Source organism: Cupressus sempervirens, chromosome 2, assembly GCF_028749045.1.
Source record: "Cupressus sempervirens isolate cs-2001-9-10 chromosome 2, ASM2874904v1, whole genome shotgun sequence".
Taxonomy (NCBI): Eukaryota; Viridiplantae; Streptophyta; class Pinopsida; order Cupressales; family Cupressaceae; genus Cupressus; species Cupressus sempervirens.
In genome coordinates this window covers 90,824,098-90,850,862 of record NC_143119.1, presented here as the reverse complement: position 1 = coordinate 90,850,862, position 26,765 = coordinate 90,824,098, and the positions used below count along the sequence as shown (strand labels likewise).

The window sequence follows — 26,765 nt, the reverse complement described above, 5'->3', positions numbered from 1 at the left end:
GTTTAGCTTAATTGGTTCAAGCAATGAGTTCTCATTGTGGAGATGTTGGTTCAAATCTCAAGAGGGACATCTTTGTAGAATTCTAAGTTGTGACTCGTGGTCTTCTATTAGTTGTATTTGTCTCATTGTAAAAAGGTGGATTCTAAGTTGTGACTCTTGGTCTTCCAAATGTTGTTTCTAGTGTGGTTGCTCAAAAGGAGTTTGAATAAGTTTGTAATTCTCATGTTGTTGCTTGAATGAGCACAAGATTTGTAAATGATTTTAATATTAAGAGTTGCAAACCTTCATGATCACAATCCTTTTGAAAAGTCACAACCTTTCATAATCATAATCCTTTGGAAAAGTCATAACACTTCATAATCAAAATCCTTAAAAATGTCACAACACTTCATAATCACAATACTACCAAAAAGTCACAAAACTTTGGAATCACAATACTATCAAAAAGTCACAACCTTTCATAATCATAATCTTTTTGAAAAGTCACAACTCTTCATAGGTAAAATATTTTTGAAGAGTCGGAACCATTCATAATCACAACCCTTTCAAAGAATCACATCCTTTCATTATTGAAAATATTTTAAAAACTCACTTGTTTTCTTCTCATTCCTCATGTAATATTCCTTCTTTAACTCTTCTCTTCTTCTCTTCTTCCTTACTCTTTAAAATGAACTCTCCTCCCTTTTATACCTTAATTTTAAAGAGTCGCATCTTTTTATTACATCTCTTGACTTTTTATTAGATTTAGTAAATTTTGATAATGAAATAGGATCTGTAACTTGTAATAGCACTTGTGGATATTTTATGTGTTTTCCAAGTTACTATTCGAATGACTATGTATGTGATATAAAGAGGCATGCCTCTTGAAGAGACATGTCTCTTTAATATATTAACTTACATTAGTTATAGTTATAACACAATTAATATACCCTTAATACATTATAATGAGATATATATATATATATATATATATATATATATATATATATATATATATATATATATATATATCTCACTCTAATATAAGTGAATTATTCCATATATAATATTTGTCATATATTATATATCTCATATATATAATATAAATTATCCGACAAAATTATAACATTAACACTCCCTCTTTATGAAGAAGGATAAAACACATAGATATTACACCATAGGTAATATTTCAAAAATAATACATATAGGAAATCTTTGATCAGAAGATTTCTAGAATATGATATCATGTAAGTATTGGCCTATCAGAAAATCAACATATGATATTCACCAATTACTATTTGATATCATATTTAGTAACATGAGCATTGGCCTATCAGAATATCAATCAATTGATATTCACCAAATACTCCGAGTAATGGCCTATCAGAACATCAACTAAATGATATCCACCAAATACTTCGAGTAATGGCCATCAAAACATCAACTAAATGATATCCACCAAGTACTCAATGTGGTAATGGCCTATCAAAATATTAGGGCATGATATACACCAAGTACCAAAAATATATCTATACAAACAACTTGTAGATAATCAAATTAATGATATCAATTGCCTAGTTGTTGATTTACAAGATAAAGCCCTTACATGAAACACTTTCACAAAAATGAATCATGCTACAAGTTATTGTAAAGACGTCACTTTACAACAACTTCTCCTAATACAAGTGATAATCATTTAGAAGTCGTCACTTCTTCATGATGTATACAGGGGACAGGCTCATACATGTATGACATCAAAAGTTCCCATGAAGTCTCCATGAATACTGTCATGTGGTGTTGTCACAACATTCACCATAAAACATGCCAAAGAATAAGGTTTCTCCCTCTTAGTTTGATATCACCTTTTCTGACCTCTTAGCAAAAGGTTCTTTCCGATGAAGTGTCAAACTTCCTCTGAATCTGTTATCATCCTTCTAACCTCTTGGTAGCAAGTCATGTAATGCTTCCCTAGTTCAATAGATATCCTGATAGCATAAGGTCTTCCAGCCTACAAACATGACACTTTATCCCATGAATCATAGTCCTATAGCTGTTATAGTTTTTGACTAGTGGAGAATCCATCAACAAGGTCTACTCCTTCTGAACCAAGATCATCAAAAGTTTGATTGAAGCATTTTATTTTCTGCTCCCTCTCTTTCTCCAAGGTTCCCTCTAGTGAACTCTCAGACTCCCTCTCATAATGTCAATCATCAAGGATATTCGCTTCAAGAGACTCAAATTATCCAACCTGATCGTCAAATGATTAATGAATCCTAAATCACAGCTTCTTTGAAGCTACTATAATAAGATTGAGTCTGCACAATATTTGGTAGCATGCCTAATGTTCCAATCTTCTTCCCAACTTCCTTGATACAAATTTGTCCAATTAGAAAATGCCTTCATACAAGTATTTGTCAACCAATGGGAATGGTACATTGGTTCAAATTGCCCACACAATGTAATATTCCCACAGTTTATATTGTCAAACAATTTTGCATAAGATCATGAATCACAATCTCCTTTCTGTTCTTTTTCTTGATTACAAAAAAATCATCCTTGAAGATCAAGAAAAGAATAAGAGCATAATAAAGAAAATAGATCTTATATTACATGCATGGATATAATTAAAAGATAGACTACAATAGAAAAATAAAAGTAGTATTTAAGATATAATAACCAAGAAAATTCTTATCTCAAAATGCTCATTAACATCCTTCTGATGCAATTTACTTCTTTCTTCTTTGAGTGTTAGTCTTCTTCCAAAAATCCTTTTATTCTTTATTATTTCCCAATGTCGATTTCAGCGATGGTATAATTAATCCCCTTTTAATGGGGCTCGGTGCTTTTATGTTGCATCACCCTCGAGCCCCTTATTTGCCATGTATATGTTTGGCTCCATTCTACCATTGCCTGTTTCTAGTGCATCCATTTATTTTTCTTTCTTTTGATGGAAGAACATCCCTGCACATCGTGATGGTGTCTCTTCTTTGATATCTCCCCTCTAAGCATAGTTCAAATGGGAATGGAACATTGTTTAATATTTCCCCCACAATATAAAATTCCCACTAATATCGTCGAACAATTTTTCTTCACATTAATTATGACAAGCTTCTTTCCGTTCTTCCTTTAATATGATTTCATTCCCTTCTTACTTTCCACTGCCTTTGACTAATGGATTGATCTAATCAACAGTCGCCATTCTCTCTTTTAAATTACTTTAAAAAAATAAAAAAAAATTTGTAGTAAGTGAATTTCCCATCCGGCCTTGCAAGTCTGATCCAACACATAATCCAATGATAGAATTTATTATTTGGCGCCAAAGTGGATTTCTGAATTCCCACGCGGTAGATGATTCACAATGAACTTGGTGAATAGAACCGGTGATCAAACTGAGGATTGATCACCCAACTTCAGACCTCCATGGCTCGTCCATATCAATGTACCAATCAGTAGAGGCATGACGGTTTTGCGTTCGGATGACGATGGTGGATCAAATGTTGCAAGGGCAGAGGCAGCGCCTACTTGAATGAAGACTTTTTAATTGTTGATTTGATAGAGAATCACGCAAGTCAAAGAGAGGTCTGGACCAGATTTGGCAGGGGCCTGAAGGTGGATTTAAAGCATAACTAGCAGTACACGAGCAGTTGCTGAGGCAAGCTTTATATATCTTTCTGGGCGTTGGGAATGAAGAACCATAATCATTAAATGGCGTTGCATTGGAGTCGATGAATTTGTTGAATGTGCAATTCAAGGGGCTCTGGCGAACACAGCCACTGGACAACCACTCTCATGAATCCCAGGCTTCATTGATATTATATTATTTCTTACTCATCTATTTTGTATTTATTATCATTTATTATTAAATCTTATTTAGAAAGATAACATACTTTCTACAATATTCTTTTCTATTTACTTTAATTAATTTATTTATTCATATTAAATTTATTATTATTTAATTGTTTTAAATATTGTACTAAATATTATTTTATTGATAATATATATTATATATGTAATTTTTATTTCTTTTTTCTATACTTGAATATGATTTTCTGATCATTATTTATTTAATTTTTTATTAAAATTATATTTTAAAATGGGGACATGACATAAAACAACAAGGAAGTTTTCCAAAGAAAGAAGACGAGTAAATGCATCGTTGAGATATAACATGATGAATAAATTTATTATTATTTAATTGTTTTAAATATTGTACTAAATATTATTTTAATGAAAAAAGGAAAGGAAAGGTGGTTTTATAGTCCACGACACTATGCCATAGTTTTTGGGTTTACATATGGTGACAGTGATATGGGACTACCTCGTACTCTTTTTCGAGAGGTGCTTGGCGCTACAAACGAGGTGTACATACCCTACCCCCAATGGGATTTGAACTTGTGACCTCTCTTTCAAGAGTACAAGTTCTATATGTAATTTTTATTTCTTTTTTCTATACTTGAATATGATTTTCTTATCATTATTTATTTAATTTTTTATTAAAATTGTATTTTAAAATGGGGACATGACATAAAACAACAAGGAGGTTTTCCAAAGAAAGAAGACGAGTTATGTGCATTGTTGAGATATAACATGAATCAAAATATATTTGAACGCTGTTAATGTTTAATCCACAGGTGTGCAATAATAAGGATTAGCAATAATTATGCACCAAAAGTCTCAAAGACAGCACATGATTTGGATATAAGTCCAAAGAAGGAAAATGGAATAAACCACGGTTGAAGTTCCTACAACAAATCTATATACGATGACAACGATTCATCGTATTCTATATACTTAAAGAAGTTTGCTGGAAACAATCTGTACTGTAGACAATGACAAAAGTTTCCATGTCATTCAAGAGACAAAAAAGAACGTTAGGTTTACCACATCATCATAAGAAAGCTAATGATTGCCGCACGAGGAGATCTCGATGAATAAGAGCCAATGCATTTTAATAAGACAAAGTTTAAGTATTAATAAAAGTTGTGATTGAGAAAGCCAATCATTCATTTAGAGATCCCATGATATCATTAGAGAGATTAAAAGTTGGTAAGTTTGAAAGAAACAATAATTGAATGAAGGGTTGTCTTTTAAATATCACAACCTTTAAATAAAAGGTTATTTGAAGTTATAAATACGAAGCTTTAATTCATTGTTTTGAAGAGAGATGGAGGAGTGAAACGCTGATGTCAAAAGATATGAACAAGAAAATATTATTGAATTATCCTTGGTTGAAATCAATATAAGTAAAAGTATACTACAATGATGATGGTCAACAAATCTATGGCAAAATGAAAGATTGTGGTTTCCCCCAATAAGATATTTGAAATATATCTTTTATATAAAATATATAGAAAAAGATCTTTGAGAAGAGTTGGGCAGCAGCTATAGTGAAGGCTTACAATGATGATGAGTCAACAATTTAACACTTAGACCTATGAAATCATACATATAACACACAGCAGATGTGAGGTGCCACATCGTAAAACAGAGATTTATTTAAATGCAGCAATGTTTGTTTCCAAACAATGAATTACTTCATCATTAGAGAGGATGATCATGTGTGTTACATCCCAATTTCCTATGCTTCTTTATAGTGTTCGTTAAAATTTTGAAATTCATCGAGGATGATGAATCACAAGGGGGAGGGTATGTTACATCCCAATTTTTGGCTCCATTTGAAATGTTCATATATAACCGCTGAGGTATCATGTGAAGTCTATTGATAGGTAAAATTAGTTACAATCATGTGAAATGGTAAGATGGTTAATCGTTGTAATCTCATATGAAGTTGGCATGCTAGTTAATCGTTATGATGATATTTTAAAGCTATTTTGGAATGTTGGTTATTTATCATGAATTCATGGGAATTGAAAAGGCGGTTAGCCGTTATGACTATCTATGATTAATAACTTGTTATTGTAATATGATTTAATTGTGGAGAATTTCTTTGTAGGGAGCACGTCAAAGGGGCAAAAGCATTGTTAGAAAAGAATTGGGCACAAGGGCACCGTCATCATTGGGCAAATAGGTATGAATCTTGAATCACCGAGGCTAAGAGTAAATGACTAGGCAAGCAAGAGTGTACATTGGGCAATACCATGAGCTACTTGGTCAAACATATAGAAAAAATATATAGCTATCATTTGTAATGTTCCCGTTATAAAATAAATCATTAATCAAACTATTGTTAATGAGTCGATTGATTAATATATCTTGGACCCATTTTCATTTAGTTTTCGTAGTTTGTGTTGCCGTCGGCTATCTAAGTACACCCTCAGAAAGTTTTCCCCGACGGGTATTTAAGCACGGGTTGTAGGTAATCATTAGGTATGAAATTTGAATTAGTTTCTTGGTAGTACAAATTCCCATTGGGATTCTCTGTTGTTCACCATTTCGGAAGTAAAAGACCTCCCCTATTTGGTTTTCCAATTTTGGTGGGAATCAACCCTTACCCTATTCCATCACCTGTATTATTTCGCTCAGATTTGACAATTTGGAGCACCATCTTTCGACAAATATTAATTGAAGGATTATATGTGTTCCTTCTCTATTGTTGTTTGGTGTTTCATAAATTCGGATCTATAAGTTTGCATGAATGATTATTTTCTCCAATCGTACCCATCTGTACATCCGTACTACTTTGTATTTTCTCCATTTCCTCTCACCGTACGACGACCATTGTATACAACCTGGTACGATGTAATGTCCCCGATTAGATTGCTTGGTAATTTCAGGACAATGTTTATGTAACTCCAATTGAAATAAGTTCATTGATATTGTAATGTCCCTCTGTTGATAACAATTCTCTTCACTCTTACTGCCACATAGACTTGGGTGTCCAAAAATTTGTGTCTGTGAAAAATGTAGTGATCTGATTATTCTACTTTCAGTGGTGTTCCATTCTACAAAGTCCCAATGTAAATATATCTAAAATATGAAGAATTCTCTTGCTTATGTTGAATACCATATATGTTCATAATGTCTGATTAGTCTTAAATCTGGACTGAATATGCAACTATAATTAGATCCTCCTCTTTATTTCTGGTGATGGCTTTACATGTATCACTGGCACTATTTTCTTTCTATGTACTGTCTGTCAATGTAATTGTGAAATATGTTACATTTGAAAATGGGTTTCCTCCTATATTTTGTCTTCTTATCTACTAACTGCAGAGAGCCAAACTTTTATGTGATCTCTTCCCAATGGGTATGTTTTATGTTCTTCCTCTTTATATGTTACGTAGGCTTATTGTGGCTTATCTGTGTATCCCTCTAATTATGAGAACAGTTGCACCAATCGTATGTTCATAAGTGGTAGACCGACTGTTAAGTCCCTGCAATCTCCATTTGTATATTGTCATGGTGTGAGGACTAGATTTCGACTGTGTCAGGGATATATTATGTGCTAAGTCAATCAAGCATTCAGCTGACTGCTATATGTTCGTCCAGTTCATAATTGCCACTGTATATTTGTTGATTGCCTTCTACGTAGATGGATGACTCTGGAGATTTCCGTTGGTATGCTCGTCTTTGTGTTTAAGATGATTCAAGGCCACTTATAATATTGTGTGATGACTGTATAATCTGTGTTTAATGATTCTATCTGAATGGATGACGACCATGTTAGATACTTCCTTGGGTGACTAGCTTATGAGTTTGGTTCCAGTTCTTCCGCTAACTTTCACACCAGGTAAAAACTTCTCCAAGTATAAGTTTGTTGTATGCATTGATTAACTGCCCATAATCTGCAGTGATTGGTCTTGACCTTAATCAATAGCTCATTTTTTTGAGTGTGATTGCTCTCCAGTCTAATTCCCCGTATGTGATTTTTTCTTTTCCTCCTAGCTGCCCCTTTCCCTCTGTTTGATTCTAATGATATATCTATGATATATCTTATCAGACCAAATGGTAACATCTTTTGAAAGGACGTGTCTCCTTTTCTTAATCTTCTTTTATTTATTAATTTCTATTAGTAGTTCCAATATTAATTAGTTTGTGCTTTTACCTCATATTTAATATTATTATATGACAATAAGTTCATATGTATTTGGATTTTTATTTATTTATTTCTATAGTTTAATCTCATATTGTTGCTATGATCATTTATATTTTATAATTATGTTTATATATATATATATATATATATATATATATTTTTTTTTTAAATTTTTGTTTCATTGATCTTCTTTATTAATCTAATGAGATCTTGAATATTATTATATTAATATTATATTGATTATATCATACTATTTATTTATCATTTTTATATTATGTTATTATTAATTTATTCTTTTATCGTATTATTATTCATCATATAAATTATGTCATAATCATATATAATAGATGGTATGTTTATATTGACCAATATATTTTATATAATATCATTTTCCTTATCATTTTATATAATAATAAATTATATTATTATTTATCATTATTTATTCTATTATAAATTTATTATTAAATTTTATAATTATGGGGACATGACAGTGCTCCCTTCCTCAAATTGCTTGTCCTCAAGCAATTCAATATTTTCTTTTTTGGGTCAATGTACCTCACTATAGTCCTGCAGCAACAATTTCAACTTGGGATTAGATGGTTGAAAATATAAATTTCAATATCATAAGATTATATTTTAAATGACTAAGTTCAAATTTAACAAAAAAGAAATTTAAATTACTAAGTTCAAATTTAACAAAAAAGAAACTTATCTTAGTGTGTACTTCGTGATCCTTCCTTTTCCTTTCTTTGACCCATGACAAGTCTTGATTAGTAATCCTCATGAGTATGGGTAGAGACTTTATCTCTTCCAAATCCTTATGGATACGCTTTTTTCCTTTTCTTCAAAATTCTTAAGGAAGACTTTATCTTTCCTTTAGGCCTCAATGAGTACCCTTTTGGGAAGTACTCATTTCTATGATCCCTAGGAGAGACTTTATCTCATCCGAAGTCACTAGGGATATTCCTTTAGAATTATCCCTCTCTATTTAATCCTTAGGAGAGACATTATCTCGTCCTAAGGCCTCTATAATATTTTCTCTGTAGTGGGGTGCCTTAGCAGTTCTTCCATAATCATAGTGTAGTAGGGTGCCCTGCTAGCAATTCTCCCTTACTATCACTATAATATGGTGCCCTCAACGGTTCTTTCTCAACTAATCCTTCAATAGGGTGCTCTAGCGGTTCTCCCTTAATTACAGAGCAATAGGGTGTCCTGACCATGGTTCTCCCTACATACCACTGCATTAGGCTGCCTTAGCTATTCTCCCTTAATTAATTCTGCAATAGGGTGCCCTAGCGGTTCTCCCTTAATTATAGAACAATAGGGTGTCCTTACCGCAGTTCTCCCTACATACTACTGCAATAGGGTGCCCTAGCTATTCTCCCTTATTGCTCTCTTAGGAAAGTGCTAACAATAGGGTGTCATTAGCAGTTCTCCCTTAATTGCCACTCTTTCCTTTTATTTAATTTAAATACTAAAGTTCTATTAATAATCATAAAAATATGTACATATATGTATTGTTTGATATTTACACTTAGGGTATGACTAAAGTTGAATTTCCTCAGAGCTTCAATGATTCTCTATTTTGACAATAATCACTTGTATTCATAAGCTTATATTCATCATTTAACTAATCATTTTTCTAGGCCTCTTTTCACATGTATTCGCTAGTTTCAAATGTTTGTAATTGTATTCACCCTATAGGATGGCAAGATCATTGCTCTGATACCACTGTAATGTCCCCAGTTAGATTTCTTGGTAATTTCAGGACAATGGTTATGTAACTCCAATTGAAATAAGTTCATTGATACTGTAATGTCCCTCTGTTGATAACAATTCTCTTCACTCTTACTGCCACATAGACTTGGGTGTCCAAAAATTTGTGTCTGTGAAAAATGTAGTGATCTGATTATTCTACTTTCAGTTGTGTTCCATTCTACAAAGTCCCAATGTAAATATATCTAAAATACGAAGAATTCTCTTGCTTATGTTGAACACCATATATTTTCATAATCTCTGATTAGTCTTAAATCTTGACTGAATATGCAACTGTAATTAGATCCTCCTCTTTATTTTTGGTGATGGCTTTATATGCATCACTGGCACTATTTTCTTTCTACGTACTGTCTGTCAATGAAATTGTGAAATATGTTACATTTGAAAATGGGTTTCCTCCTATATTTTGTCTTCTTATCTACTAACTGCAGAGAGCCTAACTTTTATATGATCTCTTGCCAATGGGTATGTTTTATGTTCTTCCTCTTTATATGTTACGTAGGCTTATTGTGGCTTATCTATGTATCCCTCTAATCATGAGGACAGTTGCACCAATCGTATGTTCATGAGTGGTAGACCGACTGTTAAGTCCCTGCAATCTCCATTTGTATATTGTCATGGTGTGAGGACTAGATTTTGACTGTGTCAGGGATATATTATGTGCTAAGTCAATCAAGCATTCAGCTGACTGCTATATGTTCGTCCAGTTCATAATTGCCACTGTATATTTGTTGATTGCCTTCTACGTAGATGGATGACTCTGGAGATTTCCGTTGGTATGCTCGTCTTTGTGTTTAAGACGATTCGTGGCCACTTATAATATTGTGTGACGACTGTATAATCTGTGTTTAATGATTCTATCTAAATGGATGACGACCATGTTAGATACTTCCTTGGGTGACTAGCTTACGAGTTTGGTTCCAGTTCTTCCGCTGACTTTCACACCAGGTAAAAACTTCTCCAAGTATAAGTTTGTTGTATGCATTGATTAACTGCCCATAATCTGCAGTGATTGGTCTTGACCTTAATCAATAGCTCATATTTTTTGAGTGTGATTGCTCTCCAGTCTAATTCCCCGTATGTGATTTTTTCTTTTCCTCCTAGCTGCCCCTTTCCCTCTGTTCGATTCTAATGATATATCTATGATATGTCTTATCGGACCAAATGGTAACATCTTTTGAAAGGACGTGTCTCCTTCTTTTCTTAATCTTCTTTTATTTATTAATTTCTATTAGTAGTTCCAATATTAATTAGTTTGTGCTTTTACCTCATATTTAATATTATTATATGACAATAAGTTCATATGTATTTGGATTTTTATTTATTTATTTCTATAGTTTAATCTCATATTGTTGCTATGATTATTTATATTTTATAATTATGTTTATATATATATATATTTGTTTTGTTTCATTGATCTTCTTTATTAATCTAATGAGATCTTGAATATTATTATATTTATATTATATTGATTATATCATACTATTTATTTATCATTTTTATATTATGTTATTATTAATTTATTCTTTTATCGTATTATTATTCATCATATAAATTATGTCATAATCATATATAATAGATGATATGTTTATATTGACCAATATAATTTATATAATATTATTTTCCTTATCATTTTATATAATAATAAATTATATTATTATTTATTCTATTATAAATTTATTATTAAATTTTATAATTATGGGGACATGACATATGACCTCCTTACATCATACATACAACTATTCTGGCATACCGTACGACCATTATAGTACGACATTTCCTAGATATCGTATGATCATCCCTAGACACCGTACAACCACTACCATACGGCCTCTCCCCTGCTTCATCATACATTGCAAACCATTCGACGTCTAACCTCCTTGGTAACTGTACAATACCCACCCCATATCTGTACTGATACTTGCAGTCCGTACCTTTGCGATAACCCCATCGGGTGAAGTTTTTCCCAACGGACAGAAGATCGTTTCCAAAGGAGACGAAGGGCATTTGAACATTACAGTGGTATTAGAGCTTCGATTTTGCCAACCTGTGGATAGTGAATGAGAGTGTATAGCCAGAAGAGAAGAAGAACCCATTCCGTTGATAGAATGGTTGCGAAACCAGAACCCATAGCTGCTGAATTCGTGGCACTACAGAGAGAACTTGCGAAGAATTAGGCACAGATCAATGATACTCAGTGTCTTGTGGAAGAAACTCTCAAGAAGTTGGCAGACAATAAAATATCCGATGAACAAAATGGTCACAATGTGGAGTCAATGTCGGGTAAAGCGAACCCTCATCCAACACCCTCTCAACCTTCCATGCCATCTTTTCCCCCATGAACGGAGGCACCACACGGAGGGAAGCAATCGACCTTTGAAGAAATGCAAGAACAACTAAGAGAAAACTAGAGGAATGCAAATTTGGAGGAAGATATATCCTACAAAGATTACGTAGATCTAAGGATGAGATATTCGAGAGGTGGAAACGGAGGATATTTTAACGATGATCTTAGAAGGAAGTTCAATATAGTAAATTTGTCTCCATTTGACAGATTCGGATCCATATCTGCGCAAGCATGGGTAATGAAGGTTGACATTTACTTCCAGCTTAATCCTATGCCAAAATAAGCAATTAAATTTGCGACATTACACTTGGAGGGAGTTGCACATGAATGGTGGCATCACGATACCATTACACTAGGGCATGATCAAATAAATACCTATGCGGAATTCATTGAAAGATTGATAGATCGATTTGACGGTAAAGATCCTAAACTCAATTTCAAAGATTTGGCACATCTGAGGCAAACTGGATTAGTTGACCAGTACATTGCAGAATTTCAAAAATTCTCTATTTTGGTCACAAACATTTCTAAAAGATGGATAGTGCTTTTCATGGACGGACTGAAAGAACCGCTAAAGGGTTGGGTAAAAGGGTTCAATCCTACCACCTTGTTGGAGGCCATTAAGAAGGCAAGGAGTATGGCATCGTCATCAACGTCATCTCAACGAAGTTTCTCACATTCCAAACCACCGGTGTTTTTGAGGGACAAAGATAACAAACCTCCACCGAGAATGCCTTTGTTGGATGAAGTTACCAGACAGGAGCTCCAAAGGAAGAAACTATGTTTCAACTGAAGGAACCATGGGAAATTGGGCACAGATGCCTTGGGAAAGGAAAAATCCACTACATTGAAGTTGTGTCTGATGATGAGGACGAACAAGAAGATATCCCCTCCGAAGACAACCAACCCCATGAGGACACCAAAATGGTTAGTTTGAACCGTACGGAAAGAATTGGAACATTGGTATGGCGCGGAGGAACTATCACCCTTGCCAGTAGCCCAAGGTGCACGGTGTTTTGTATATGGGGAACCCTTCAAGGACAAAGGGTTATGGTGATGCTCGATAGTGGGGCCACTCAAAACTTCTTAAATTCATCTCTTGTGAAGCAAAGAGGTCTACCTACGGAGATGTATGCAGAATTTCCAAGTCAAGGTTGTTAGAGGGACTCTTTTGCCCTGCACACACCTTATTCCTTAGCTAAGTAAATGGCAAATCACACGGTGAGAAAATATTTCTTCATAGTGGACCTTGATGACATGGAGGTTATTTTGGGCATACAGTGGATGAAGACACTTGATGAATACACTCAAGCTTCAAACGTATGGACCTCACTTTTTTTGTCAATGGAAAGAAGGTTGGTCTCTGCACAATGACAAATGAGGATCCGCAGGAAGTTTTTGCACATCAGATGGAGGCAATATTTCGGTGTGATGACCTTTCTTGGGTTGCACACTGTTTTGTCTCGACAGAACCTATAAAAGGGCAACAGACACCTTCCCAGAATGATGATCTCCAAAATATCTTGAGTGATTATGATAAAGTTTTTATAGACATTCCTCTTGGCATACTGGCTCATTGAGGGTTTGAACATACTATTGAGTTGGAAGCAGGAGCCAAACCGGTCATAACCACACTCTACCGCTATCCCAAGAAATTCAAAGATGAGATTGAAAAGACGATTTAGGAACTGCTAGAGAAAGGATGGATCCGTCCCAATTCTAGCCCTTTTGCGTCATCAGTGGTATTGGTGAAAAAGGACGGGATGATGTGCATGTGTGTGGACTACTGTGCATTAAACTAAAAAGCAATAAAAAAATAGATATCCCATTTTAAGGATAGATGAGTTGCTGGATGAATTACATGGCAGAGTCTATCTTTTGAAAATAGATCTTCGTTCCTTATACCATCAAATCCGCATGAGGGAAGATGACATGGAAAATATGGCCTTTAGTTGTCACTATGGGCATTATGAGTTCCTGGTAATGCCGTTCGGATTAACAAATGCACTTGCTACATTCCAATCATGCATGAATCACATTTTCAACAAACAATTGCGTAATTACTTATTGGTATTTTTTGATGATATTTTTATTTATAGTAGGACATGGGAAGAGCACCTGAAGCATCTAGATGAAGTCCTAAGGATCATGAAGGATCAGTCTTTGTTCGCCAAGCGATCCAGGTGTGAATTTGGCATGATAGAAATATTGTACTTGGGGCATGTTGTCAATAAATATGGAGTTCAAGTTCATTAGGAGAAGATTCAAGGTATCCTTGATTGGCCTTCCCAAAAATCATTCATGGAATTGCGAGGATTTTTCGGATTGTGCAGTTATTACTGGAGTTTCGTTAAAGGATTCTCTTAGCTCAACGCACCCTTAACTAATCTGACAGGAAAGGCTTCTTTCCAGTGGAATGAAAAGGCGCAACTCACTTTTGATAAGCTGAAAGAGGCAATGAGCACTTGTCCCATACTTTCATTACCTGATTTCACTTGACCATTTATTATGGAATGCGACATATTCGGAGACGGCATTGGCACGGTATTGATGCAAGATAGATACCCCATAGCCTATGAAAGCAGGAAGCTTACACATACAAAATGCTTATGTACATGCACTAACCAAGTTCCGATAGTATCTGGTGGGTGTCAAGTTTTTCATTCGTACCGATCACAATAGTTTGAGATATTTTCTAGAGCAACGAGACTTGAACAAGAGGCAACAAAAATGGGTAAACAAGGTTTAGGCTTTTGATTTTGACATTTAATATGTGAAAGGAAAGAACAATGTGGTTGCAAATGCTTTGTCCAGGAAACCCACCATCTGCTTACTAACCCAGATTTCAGCTGACTGGAAAGCACATTTGTTGGTAGAATATTCCAAAAACACATTTGCCTATGAGCTAATGGACAACAACACCCAGGATGATTGGTACAAAGTGGTGGATGACATCATTTACTATAAGAATCGGATATTTTTAATGCTAGAATCCAAATTGAAGCAGAAAATCTTGAAGGAGGTACACGACTCACCCTTGGTAGGACACCCGGGCTTCTTGAAAATTTGCAGATGTCTCAAGGAGAGGTTTTCATGGAAAGATCTTAAAGGAGACGTATTGCAGTATGTAAGAGAGTGTACGGTTTGCCAACAGAACAAATCCCAACATACTCTACCTGCTGAGTTACTGCAACCTTTGCTAATTACAAAACAAAAGTGGGAAAGTATTTCAATGGATTTCATTATTAGACTTCCCAAGGTGAATGGAATCGATTGTATTTTTGTGGTGGTTGATAGACTAACGAAGTACACACATTTCTTCACCATCCCCTTGGACTTTTATGCCACATAGGTAGCCAATATATTTTTCAGAGAAGTTTTTCATCTACATGGGTTATCTCGAAACATTGTTAGTGATCGGGATGGACGATTTATTAGTATCTTTTGGACAGAACTGTTTTGACTGTCAAGGACAGAATTGTTACCAAGTACTAGTTACCACCCTTAGATAGATGGACAAACGGAGATTGTGAACAAGCGGCTTGAAGGTTACCTTCGAAACTATGTTTCGGCACAACATTGGGCATGGGTCAAATGGATACACCTAGGGAATATTGTTACAATACCACTTACCACATGTCCATTGGGATGACACCATTCAAAGCTCTATATAGGTACGAACCCCTTTCCTTCTGTTGGTTATCAAAATCACTGGTTAGAAACCTTTGAACCTTGCCTGCTCGATGCTGAGTAACTAACTGATTTTTGGCCAACGTAACAGGATTAAATCCAATCCTCTGCGCTTTTGGTTCTACTGGACCAAGGCTTGTTTACCTAAAATCCCGGATGGCAAAACTCAATTCCAAGATGATTTATAGCAGATTACAGCAATCAAATAAACTCCTCAATTGGCAAGCATCAAGGAAAACGTTTTGAATTATTTATCTTCAAACTTCAATTACTTTATTTAAGATATTATGTGTTGCTGAAATGAAAAAGATAGACAAATTACTAAATGAAATCAGATTGCCAAAGGAAAAGAATAGAGAAATGCTAGCATTGGGTTCAAAATTTATGAGCAATATTTATGATCAGTGTTGAATTCTAATTGGGTGATAGAGTCAAAAATACAGTTCTTACATACAACTTTACAGTATTGTTGGTATAATATTTGGTAATAACTTATTTAATTTGATGCCACAAATTGTCACACTTTAGTTTATTTAGATCAGTCTATTATGATTTAACCATCACACAGGCATAATAGATACAAATAAAGAGAAAAAGATGATATCCTACACTATTTGTATTGATCAAATTTGAACAGCTGTAAACAATTTAATGCACTTATCAAATTAATAAATTAGAAACAAATAAATAACTCAACTATAAAGGACAAGCTATGTATGATTCAACTCTAAAACAAATAAAATTTCTTACTGATTTATTGCTAGACAAATCGTGATGAAGACACTCAATCTCTTGATTCTCTACCCAACACAATCAGATCCATACAATTCCTGAAAATAACACTCAAAGAAAATTGAAATCTCCTTTGCTTTGTTCAGATCTCTAACTTCTCTCTCAAACAGGAAGATTCAAACAATATTGATAAAAAGTTATAGATTTCAAAAATGAAGCAATCTCAATCATCTCCTCTGTCCCTTTTACATCTTATATTTATAAATATCCAAAGGATATCAGTTTCTTTTCTAACCATCGCAACCTTTTATAGGCAACTAATCAAAACTTAATATATTTTTTTAATATAACCAGTGCTATAATTGGCAATATATAGGGATGCGTATTATACTCTTCGTGTTGTGATATAGAGCCTAATCAGACTCGAAGGTTTATTCGGTGCGATTTTCTCCCCATATTATTTCTACGAGGGTTTGGGGGCAACGCCCCCAAGATAGGGTCTTGGGGCAATGCCCTAGGGAACGCCCCTGTGGGGGTTTTCAGCCAAAAATGCCCTTATATTGTAAAAGGCATCAGCTGCTATTTTTCCCATTGGACGACTTATTCTAGCCTTAATTTTGTAAGTGACAAAAGCTTGTATAAAAGGGCTTAGGGTTAGGGATTTCATAATGTAATGGTGACATTGTAGCTTCTTGTGGCGGTATTGAGCTGTAAGGGATTGCAGATTGTAATCACTGGATAATAATAATATTGGACTTCTTGTTGGTGGACGTAGCCCAAGGATTGGGTGAACCACGTTAAATCTTGGTGTCTGGTGTTCTCTTTTGTGCGATCTATTATTTTCTGATATTGGTTATATTTGCATGTAACTGTTATTTCTATCTGAGGTTAATCCTAACACTTCGGATGAGCTAGGCAGACCAAGTAGCGGTGGAGAGGGCTCGGGAGGAGTCAGCTACCAGGCTGGCCATAGAGAAGGTAGCTTGGGAATCCGAGAGGGCAAAATATTAGCTTGACAGAGTCAACTGGAAAAGGTGGCAGCAGAGAAGGAACAGTTAGTAGCGGAGGAGCGAGTGGCAAAGGAGAAAGAGAGAGAGCTTGGAGAGATTGCTGAAATGATGCAATCAGCCCTGGAGATTCAAATAAAAACTGAAGCAGAATTGAAAGTACGGACAACGCAAGTGCATAAGCTACGAGTAGAGCTGAATGAGCTTAGAGCACAAATGGCTACTACTCCAGGGATGCATCCCTCTTCCTAGTGTCAAAAAATTGATGTAATTAGTTGGTTTGATTTGAGTTTTGTACTTTACTTTTTGGGGGGAGATGATGTTGTCGGTAAATTATATATTGTAGCTGACGGTAGAATTGTATTCGAAAGGGTGCGTGATGGTTGAGTCATCCCTTTGGGAAAGTATATGTACATCATTATTGTAAGCATTATACTTGGAGTACATATTGCATATATAAATAAAGTATTTGTTCTGTGTGATATCTCACTGTACTACATGCGGTAAGTATCCGTTTACCCTGTATGGTAAACACTAGTATATTTGCAGGTTCATTAGCCAGGAGATTGTTGAATTTTCCCAACCTAGTTACAAGGGGCATTACAACATTACCATTTATCCTCCACACGGAATGTGAGTCAAGCTGTAAATTTGTTGGAGCAAAAATAAAGAAAACCTTAATACCTATTGCTTGAGGGAAGGAATATATGCTGAAAAATATACTTTCCATACTGATCAAGATTGAGGTGACTTGTGCAGATAAGTAAAGTTTAATTTTCCTAGCCACTGTATGAAGCGAAACACACTCATCAAGCAAATCTATCAAATTTTATTGTCTCGTGGAAAGGAATATTTTTCAAAGGAATTGCTTGTAGGAACTTAGTTTTTGACACATAAGAACATTTAATCTGGTGGTAGAACAACTTGGAAAACTACAGTCCAGTTGATTGTCTTTTTGTTAAATAATTTTGTATTCTATATTGGTGAGTTATTCCACGTAAGGTGAAGTTTTGTGATGGGGCCAGAAATCCTATAGCTGATATTTTTGTACCATGAATTCAGGCAATGAAAACTGTCTTGTGAATAGGGAGAATAGTTATCGGTCTCCTAGTCATTGATATTTACCATTTATGCACTTGTTTACAGTATAGTTCAGTTGTGAACTTGGCCTTGTATCCTTAATATTTTTGTTAAGGCCCAAGTTACATTCACTTATGTAACTTTCTACATATTATTATGGAAATTGGTATCCCTTTGTTCAAGTAATATGTCATTGATTTCATTATACGTAGTTGCTCTTGCAGTTAGCATTACAATCTAGTTTAAGTAGTGATAGTTATAATTGCATGTGCTGACATTTCTTGTACTTGCATAGCATTTCCCCAAGTTCCAATTATAGCTACAGCTTAAAGTTTTTACTAGATTATGTTCATACGAGAATAGAGTAATGGTTTAAGTGATGTTCATGCAGGCCAAAGACTTGGGACTTGCATTGGTTGCAGCCAAAGAAGTTGGAATAGATTCCCCCTTGGCAACCCAATTGCATGATATGTAAGTTCTTGTATATTTATTAATATAGTTAAACACATAAGTTGTGCTTGTTTGTATGTATGGAAACATGACAGATCTCAGTGATTCTCTAATATATTTGAGCTGTACTTTTATCTAGCATTCAAAATGATTCAATCAGATGACCATTAGGTTTTAAGGCAAAACTTAAAAGTAACTTGACTCATTGAATACTCCTGTAATGTCCCTTCCTTAGGCAGTTCAGACTACAACAAAGGCTGGCCTATAATCAAGAGTTCCTGTAGGTCAGAAGAGTGGTTAGGGGACCCAACCAGGGCTTCTGGGGTTTAGTAGGGAGTCTTATAAGCCATTTTTGACAGTTTCCTATTTTTTAGGAGGGACCCCCATTTTCAAAAAATTGACTGAGAAGTCACTGGAATACATCAAGAGACCTTAGAGATCATTTTGGAGTCTTGGTTGTAGTTCTTATTTTTCAGTCAAGATTCCTAATTTTTAGTTTTTGCCTGCTGTATTTAGACATTACCAGGATGACATGTGCATCACTAGTTTTCAGTTTGGGATGGTCAGGTGATGGGGTTTGAAATTTGAATAAAATTTAAGTATTAAAGTGTTTATCTTAATATTTAATAAAATAAAATAAGTAAACTGATTAATAATGTCACTTTATAATAAACTACTAAAAGACCCCATGTCCTACTAAGATAATGTTGTCTAAATAAGGGGGCCATTGAGTGGTATTATCATGTGAATAAAAAATAAATTATGAAAAGCATTATGAGCCCATTTTCCAACAGTCATCTTAAGGAGACATTATTTTAATTAAACTTTGAGTAAATATAAAAGTGGAGAAACCAATAAGGGCATGGGCCTTGGAGGAGGCATAAAGTAACTTTTAGATGCACCATTTTATTATTCCAACATTCACTTTCACAGCAACAAATTTAATTGGAGCTGTGAGGAGGGATTTCATTAACAAATCAACCTTCTAGGAATGAAAGCTCCTATAGAGAATTGTGAATTGGATGGAAATACAATTCACCATTGGGAAATCTATACAGGGTTTCCATTAGGGCATCATTGGATCACTTTGCAGGAACATATCTATAGTGTTTATGCTGAAATATGGCAGCTGGGGTTTGTGTTGAATAGAAGATCAGAAATTCAGCGTTGTATGCTTGATTTGAGTAGTTTCTTGTTATTATTGGGAGTGAATGAGCATTCTTCACGTTTAAATCTGTATCTTCATTATTGGCATTGGTTTCATTTGTATTTGCTTTTGATTTCATCAATAAAAACTCCAGTAAGTTGAGTGTTGGATTTTCAGTTATGCATTTCTTATCATGTAGTGTTTCCAAGACTTAAATTGAATTTGTTTGTTGGCTTCTCTAAATAAATATCAATATCATAGAAAATACACAACAATGGCGGAATGTTACTTTATTGATTGTAGCAAAGTAGTACATTACCAACAATACCAACATATCCTTCATTGTTTTGGACGACCCTTACATATAGAACTTGGGTTGGTTAGGAATACTAACTTTCATGACTTTTGGTACATCTTATTTCTTAACAAGTCTACTGACTATTTACTAATTACTTAACAAGATTCAATTGTGTAGTTTTTTGTGTAAAATGCAATACTTTGTTTCATGAGTAGCGGTTCACATGAACCCGTCTCTCATGAGAATGAATGGAGCATGCAATTAGTGTTAATGTTCCATTCATTCTCATGAGAGATGGGTTCGTGTGAGCCACTACTCATGAAACATGGGTCAATGTGTTTGACTAAAAAAAATACACAGCTGAATCCTAATAACAATATCTCAATTTGATTTGCTATGGAAAATATCTCCTACTAGTCACTTGATGAGCTTGATGAGCTAACGGTTTATAAGGCACAACATTCGTTGAAGTTTTTGCAAATGGGGTAGCAAGAAGAGTGGGTTTAACTATGGAGTAAACTCCGTAGTTAAGTTCACTCAAGCTGGAGTAGTACTGGGATGGGTAACCTCCCATGAAGTTTCAGTGCTTCACCTCTATGAGCATCACCTAGATGCAATGAGTGTTAAGTGTTCCATTCATTCTCATGAGAGTGGGGTTCATGTGAACCGCTACTCATGAAACATGGGTCAATGAGTTTGACTCAAAAAACTACAGAGTTGAATCCTGATAATAATATCACAATTGTAAGATGTATCAAGCCAATTCTTCAGTGAATAAGATTTTTTTGACAAAGAAAATGTATTATTTGAGGATGGAAGTGGGTGGATGAATTGATGAATGATTGTCATTGATGTCAAAGAGAATTCAAGTATCTGATACACAAGGTCATAAAAAATGATTATAAACATTACAAAGGTGCAAAGACAAAAAGGGAGATTGATATAATTATAGATGCATTATATATCGAATAAAATATATATGAAATCTATACAATAAATATTAAAGAGAATAATATAGTTATGAAGAGAAAAGTGGAACTAAGGATTGTAATTGAAAGAGTCAGAGATCTGTTTTAGTCATGTGTTCAATTCAGAATTGAACATCTTCAGGTAATTGCATAACGGTAAGTTATAATGAACTAATGGCAGCTCACAGAAAGTTTGAGAAGAAGACACGTTCACAATACTTGGATACAGCAATAAGAACTGTCCAACAGCAATGATAATGTTCAAACAAACATGTAATGTTTATGTTAAAACCTTTGTATAAAAGCCCGATAAGGAAAAGATAGAAGCATTATCTATTAAGGCTAAGTCACAAGGTTCGAGTTCGAGTTCGAGTTCGACAACTATGAAATTCGGATGAAGTTCGACAAGGATAAAAATTCGAAAAAAAATTCGACATTAAATTTGCCTAATATATATATATCATTATTTTCTTTTATTGACTCTCACATGTTAAAATAATACTATATTTTATTTATAAAACATTAAACTTTAAAAACAAAATAAAATCACCAATTATATTAACTAAAACATACAAAAGAAATAAATTAGTTTTTTATTTTAACTTTACAAAACAAAATGAAAAATATTAAAAATAATAAAGTTTTAAATTCATTGACACATTATTATAATAATAAATAAGTTATATACTAACTATTAATATTACCATCAATATTAATAAAGATAAATGTTATAATAATAAATAAACTTAAACCTTCTAATATTAAATGTATCTTAAAAATCTAAAAACAAAATGAAAACCTAATATTCTTTGCGTGGCGATAGAAAAGCTCGATCAGGCAAGAGAAAACTGTGTTTGCGGCCAGATGGAAGCGATCACACAGTTGCACCATGCGCTACATTCTTTCCCCACTGCATAGATGACAATGGTGGCGCCAAAAGTCTAGGCGGAGAAGAGACGACAACAGTGGCGTTAGAAGTCTAGGTAAAGAATAAACAAAAACAATGGTGACAGAGCTCAAACCAAACGAAGAAGCAAAATCGATCTGTATTCCTGTTAACTAAAGCCAAACCAGAAGTTTTATTTTGTGTTGGACGAACTCAACCCGAATTTAAACGAATTTTTAAAATTCTTTCTAGGTTCGCCGAATTTCGAACCTAAAGCCGAAAATTCGGCGAACCTTTTGACATAGTATTAAGGTAGCGGTGCATGATATAAGGAAGTAATATTGATTGCATATGAATGGTGATCTTTATAAGGCAACTTCAGACACAGTTTCATTCAGACATTGTAGATGATTACTAAAATGAAAGAAAATATCAAACTGAGGCAAGAAAAGTTCTCTGCAGGCAGTGATAGTGTTTTGGGCAAGCCAACACATATCTGGACAATGACAAATGTTTAGAAGGCCACCAAATACAGTATGAACCTCTCAAGAGCCATCTGTTATAACAGAGGTATTTGAAGACTTGTATACAGAATTTGTTTGCTGGGATAGTGTTGGAGGTTATTTTTATGGCAGCACCGATAATGAAAAAAATGAAGGAATAAGTTTATTAATCAGTATAAATAGTATATTGTAGAACATGTTGGTGTTTGAAAATGTTACCCATTTCCAATTACCCTGATGAGAACAAAATGTATCTAGGGACAGCTAACTCCCATTATCAACACATCCATTCAGACACCAGGCCAACTATAAGGCTATGACCCTTCTTCTTCTTCAGGCTCTGCAAAACCTAGGCGGGTGAACCTCTAGATTCCTTATATGGTACCAGTTGTCAAAGCATACACTGAATTTAATACAAAGCAGATAGAAACCCTTATTTCTCCTAATAACTTATGAAATGACATATATCTGCAGTAGCTAAATGCAAAACAATGAAATTCATAAGCTGAGTGAGGGCATTCTGTTTATAGCTCTTCAACATGAAAGGGAAATTCATTTGATTAAAAATGTTGATTTCAACAACTCTCAGATATGCAGCAGTGAGAAAGTAATGACCCTGTAGCTGATCAGTGCCTAGTCCATTGGGCAAATTCATGGATCACAAACATACACATGAATATCTGAGACATGTGTGTATCCTCAGATATAGATCTATCTATTTAACTTGTAAATAGACATCTATGTTCAGTTTAAAATCTCGTTCTTACCTGATATCCTCCTCAATAAATCTGCAACCCTATTGATCTCTATGAAGCATTTACACAATTCCTTGAACTATCAGCAACAATGAAACAACATATAGTCTTAGGGGACTGCAACTACAACCTAAACTCTTTGTTCAGAGATCGTAAAACATTGAAATTCAATGAGAATGGAGACAAGATTCAACTGAAACTTAATTATCTGCTACTCTTTGCATTATTTCCTTGAAAATATACAATCATATGCATGAAATGAAAGACATGAAACAACCTAACAGATCTGAACTATCTGTATTTATCTTCCTACTGCTGTTCACATGAGAGAAATTGCTGAAGAAAAAAGTGGTATCACAGTATGGGAACATATCAAAATTGGATCCAAAATCTGGTATCTCAGTAGTGACTGGTTTTTCTCCAAAAACTGGAACTCTTACAAAGTATCAGAGAAAGAAAGATATAGACAAGAAAGAAATCCCGGATCTGATCTTTACTTGACAAGTGTCCACTTGAAATTCAATCCTGTGCAACTGAGTAACCTCTTTCTTCTTTCATCCCATCTAATTTGATTTTGTCTCATCATTATCTGCAACTGATTTGCAAAATATCTCTGCTTAATGATGAAAGCTTTTTTGAATCACCAAAATATCTGATTGCCCCATGAAAATGCTAGTGAAAATGAGTTTTTATTGAGTAAATTTGAACAAATTCGAGCCTAACTGCATTTCCATTGCCTTCTACTGATATTCAGGTCATTATCTTGACAAAAAATCAAAACTGAACTTCCTGGTCTGAATATGGTTGCAATTCAGGTGTCTGATATAAAACCTCGTGTAGCTCAAACTGACTGATACCTGTGCAAAAACCAACTCCAAAATCGGAAAGTTTGTCTTCTCCCGATTCCGGCGATATATAACATCGCCTATTTGGCCTCTCGGAAACCTCCTGAAAATCATTTTGAAAATGACTCCTCCGCTTAGAAACTCATGTCTGCACATCTTTTAATTTTAAAATCCAAATTTTTTTAAAATAATCTAATGTCTTAACATTAGAATTAAAGCCTTATTTGATTTTAAAAACTGACGTGCAAACCCATTGAGAAAAAACTTTAAAATTCACTTTAAACCCATTTTAATTATTTCCTTTATGAACTCCATTCGGGTCAAACCTCTGTTGACCAAGTGACACGTGTCACTCACTGATTAGCTCAGGCTCTATCCTTTCCTGCCACATGTCGCCACCATAACCACCCTCACCATGTCGCTATGGTAATCTTTGTGCATATTTCCTATAGCGCCATAGCGACGATCGTCGGATCGTCCACGTGTCAACATCTAGTGAACTCTGAGATTTTTGCACCAAATCATCATCTGCCTTGAAATTCGTGCCACGTCATCATCTCCTAGACCTGTTGCCACATCAGCCTCGCTATCTCGCTATAGATAACTAGCGAGCATCTTCACATGGCGAGGAAACGATGACTGCAAGATCAATACACGTGTCGCAATCCTGCACACCTTTGCCATATCAGCATTAATGCATTTCCGTTTAAATTATGCTTTAGCACCTTTGGCTGACGTCATCCCCATCACCTACGTGGCCCCCAACGCTTAAGTAACAGCCTTCTCTCTTAAAGCAAGTAATGTCTTTAAGACATAGTACCCATTGAGTGGAAATGTATTTAAAAGGATAAAAACTTTACCCCGCAACCCATGTGGGATAATGGTATTAAAGCCATTTTCTCCCTGCACTTTGACTGCAGAACGCTTCAATAATGCGTGCCTTTTTAATCGATGGTCTGCAGCGGCTGAACTGCCATTCAATGCCACGTCTCTTGTTCCATTGCGTGGTTGGTTTTCTTCCTTGATGCTGGTCGTGGGGCTCTGCCCTTGTTCTCTTTAAGTAGCCATATTCCTCTGATTTATGCGTTGACTGTTGCTATGCTTTATACTGCACTGGGCAATTTTTGGTTGCAGGCTTTACTCCTTGGAAGAACAGCTTCATCTTAGCTGTATGGTGCCTGTTGCAGATAACTCCATTTATGGAGTGAAACTTTCAATCATCCTACCTTTTTCTTGGACATTTCCTCAGTCTATGATTTCACGTTAGAATGGATGTCGTCCTCTATTGTTTATCACATAAAAACGATGATTAGGTTTGGAAGGAGGAGGAGTTCAATGAGAATCAGACGCCTTTAAAGCAGTAGAAAAAGCGATTGATTGCTTTCAAAAACCCTTCCATCGTATGAAAATTGCCATTAACGATAATGACATATACATATACTTTTCCAACGCCAAGCAAGTCTGTCCATGGGTCGCCTTCCTCTGTAGAGTCCTTCATTTTATCCTGCGTGGACTTGGCTTAACATATTCTTCACATGCCAGCGTTCTTTACATATGGGCAACTAGTGTATTCACGTTAAAATTCAGCGCATAGCACTTCATCTTAGAGCCTTGATCTCATGACACTGGTTGGAAGGAATTCTCATGGGCTGAGTTTTAAAGACCATCCTCCTTTCTTCAAAAAACATGAATGCCCCTACCATATCATGCATCTCAATACATTTTATTGGCATCCCTGCAATCATTAGTTTGGAACTTCATGCCATGTCTGTTGTTTAAGCTTTGCTCCCTGTTGCCAAGAGCCTCCAACATGATTTCAAATCTCCAAATGTGAGGCAACTCCCCACAAGGCTCTAATGTTGCAGCTTGTGCTAACAACCATGTTGATTTTTTTTTAAATATACTCCACCCCTCTTAAATCCAAGTGACTTGATTTTAATGAAAAAGCCCATAGCATACTGTAGCTTCTGATGGAATCAGCCGGGCCCCAAAGTGGGTCCGGCTAAAAATTTCGTTGCTGGACAACTGACATGACAAATTGATCTGATGACCATTTTGAACTTACTGGAAACCAAAATGATCACTGATTGATCATTGAAAACACATTATCCTACTCTTTGCAAACTAAGACTTTCTGATGATAGGGCCTGTAGGCTGGTCCTAAAAATTGATTCAGACATTTGATCAAACCCCGAAACTTTGGATATATCATCTTTCTAGCACGTTCAACAGGCTTGTCAGATCTCGTCTCATGACGACATCGGGGTCAAAAGATATCAACCTCTAAAGTTGCCTATTTAAAAATT

At 34.9% G+C, this 26,765-nt stretch overlaps 1 protein-coding gene across 2 annotated transcripts in view; it reads left to right on the top strand.

The window, feature by feature from the left end:
• Positions 1–26,765, top strand: part of LOC149571176 (6-phosphogluconate dehydrogenase family protein) — a 134,393-nt gene that overhangs the window by 82,924 nt on the left and 24,704 nt on the right. The window contains exons 9-10 of one of the 2 annotated variants that reach the window (XR_016359773.1): positions 5,933–6,007; positions 18,999–19,078. Coding sequence is in view for 1 of the 2 variants with exons in the window: in XM_089812744.1 (XP_089668870.1) it covers positions 18,999–19,078 (80 nt within the window). In the remaining variant the exon portion in view is untranslated. The remainder of the gene's footprint in view (positions 1–5,932; positions 6,008–18,998; positions 19,079–26,765) is intronic. The other variant, XM_089812744.1, reaches the window with a different exon arrangement.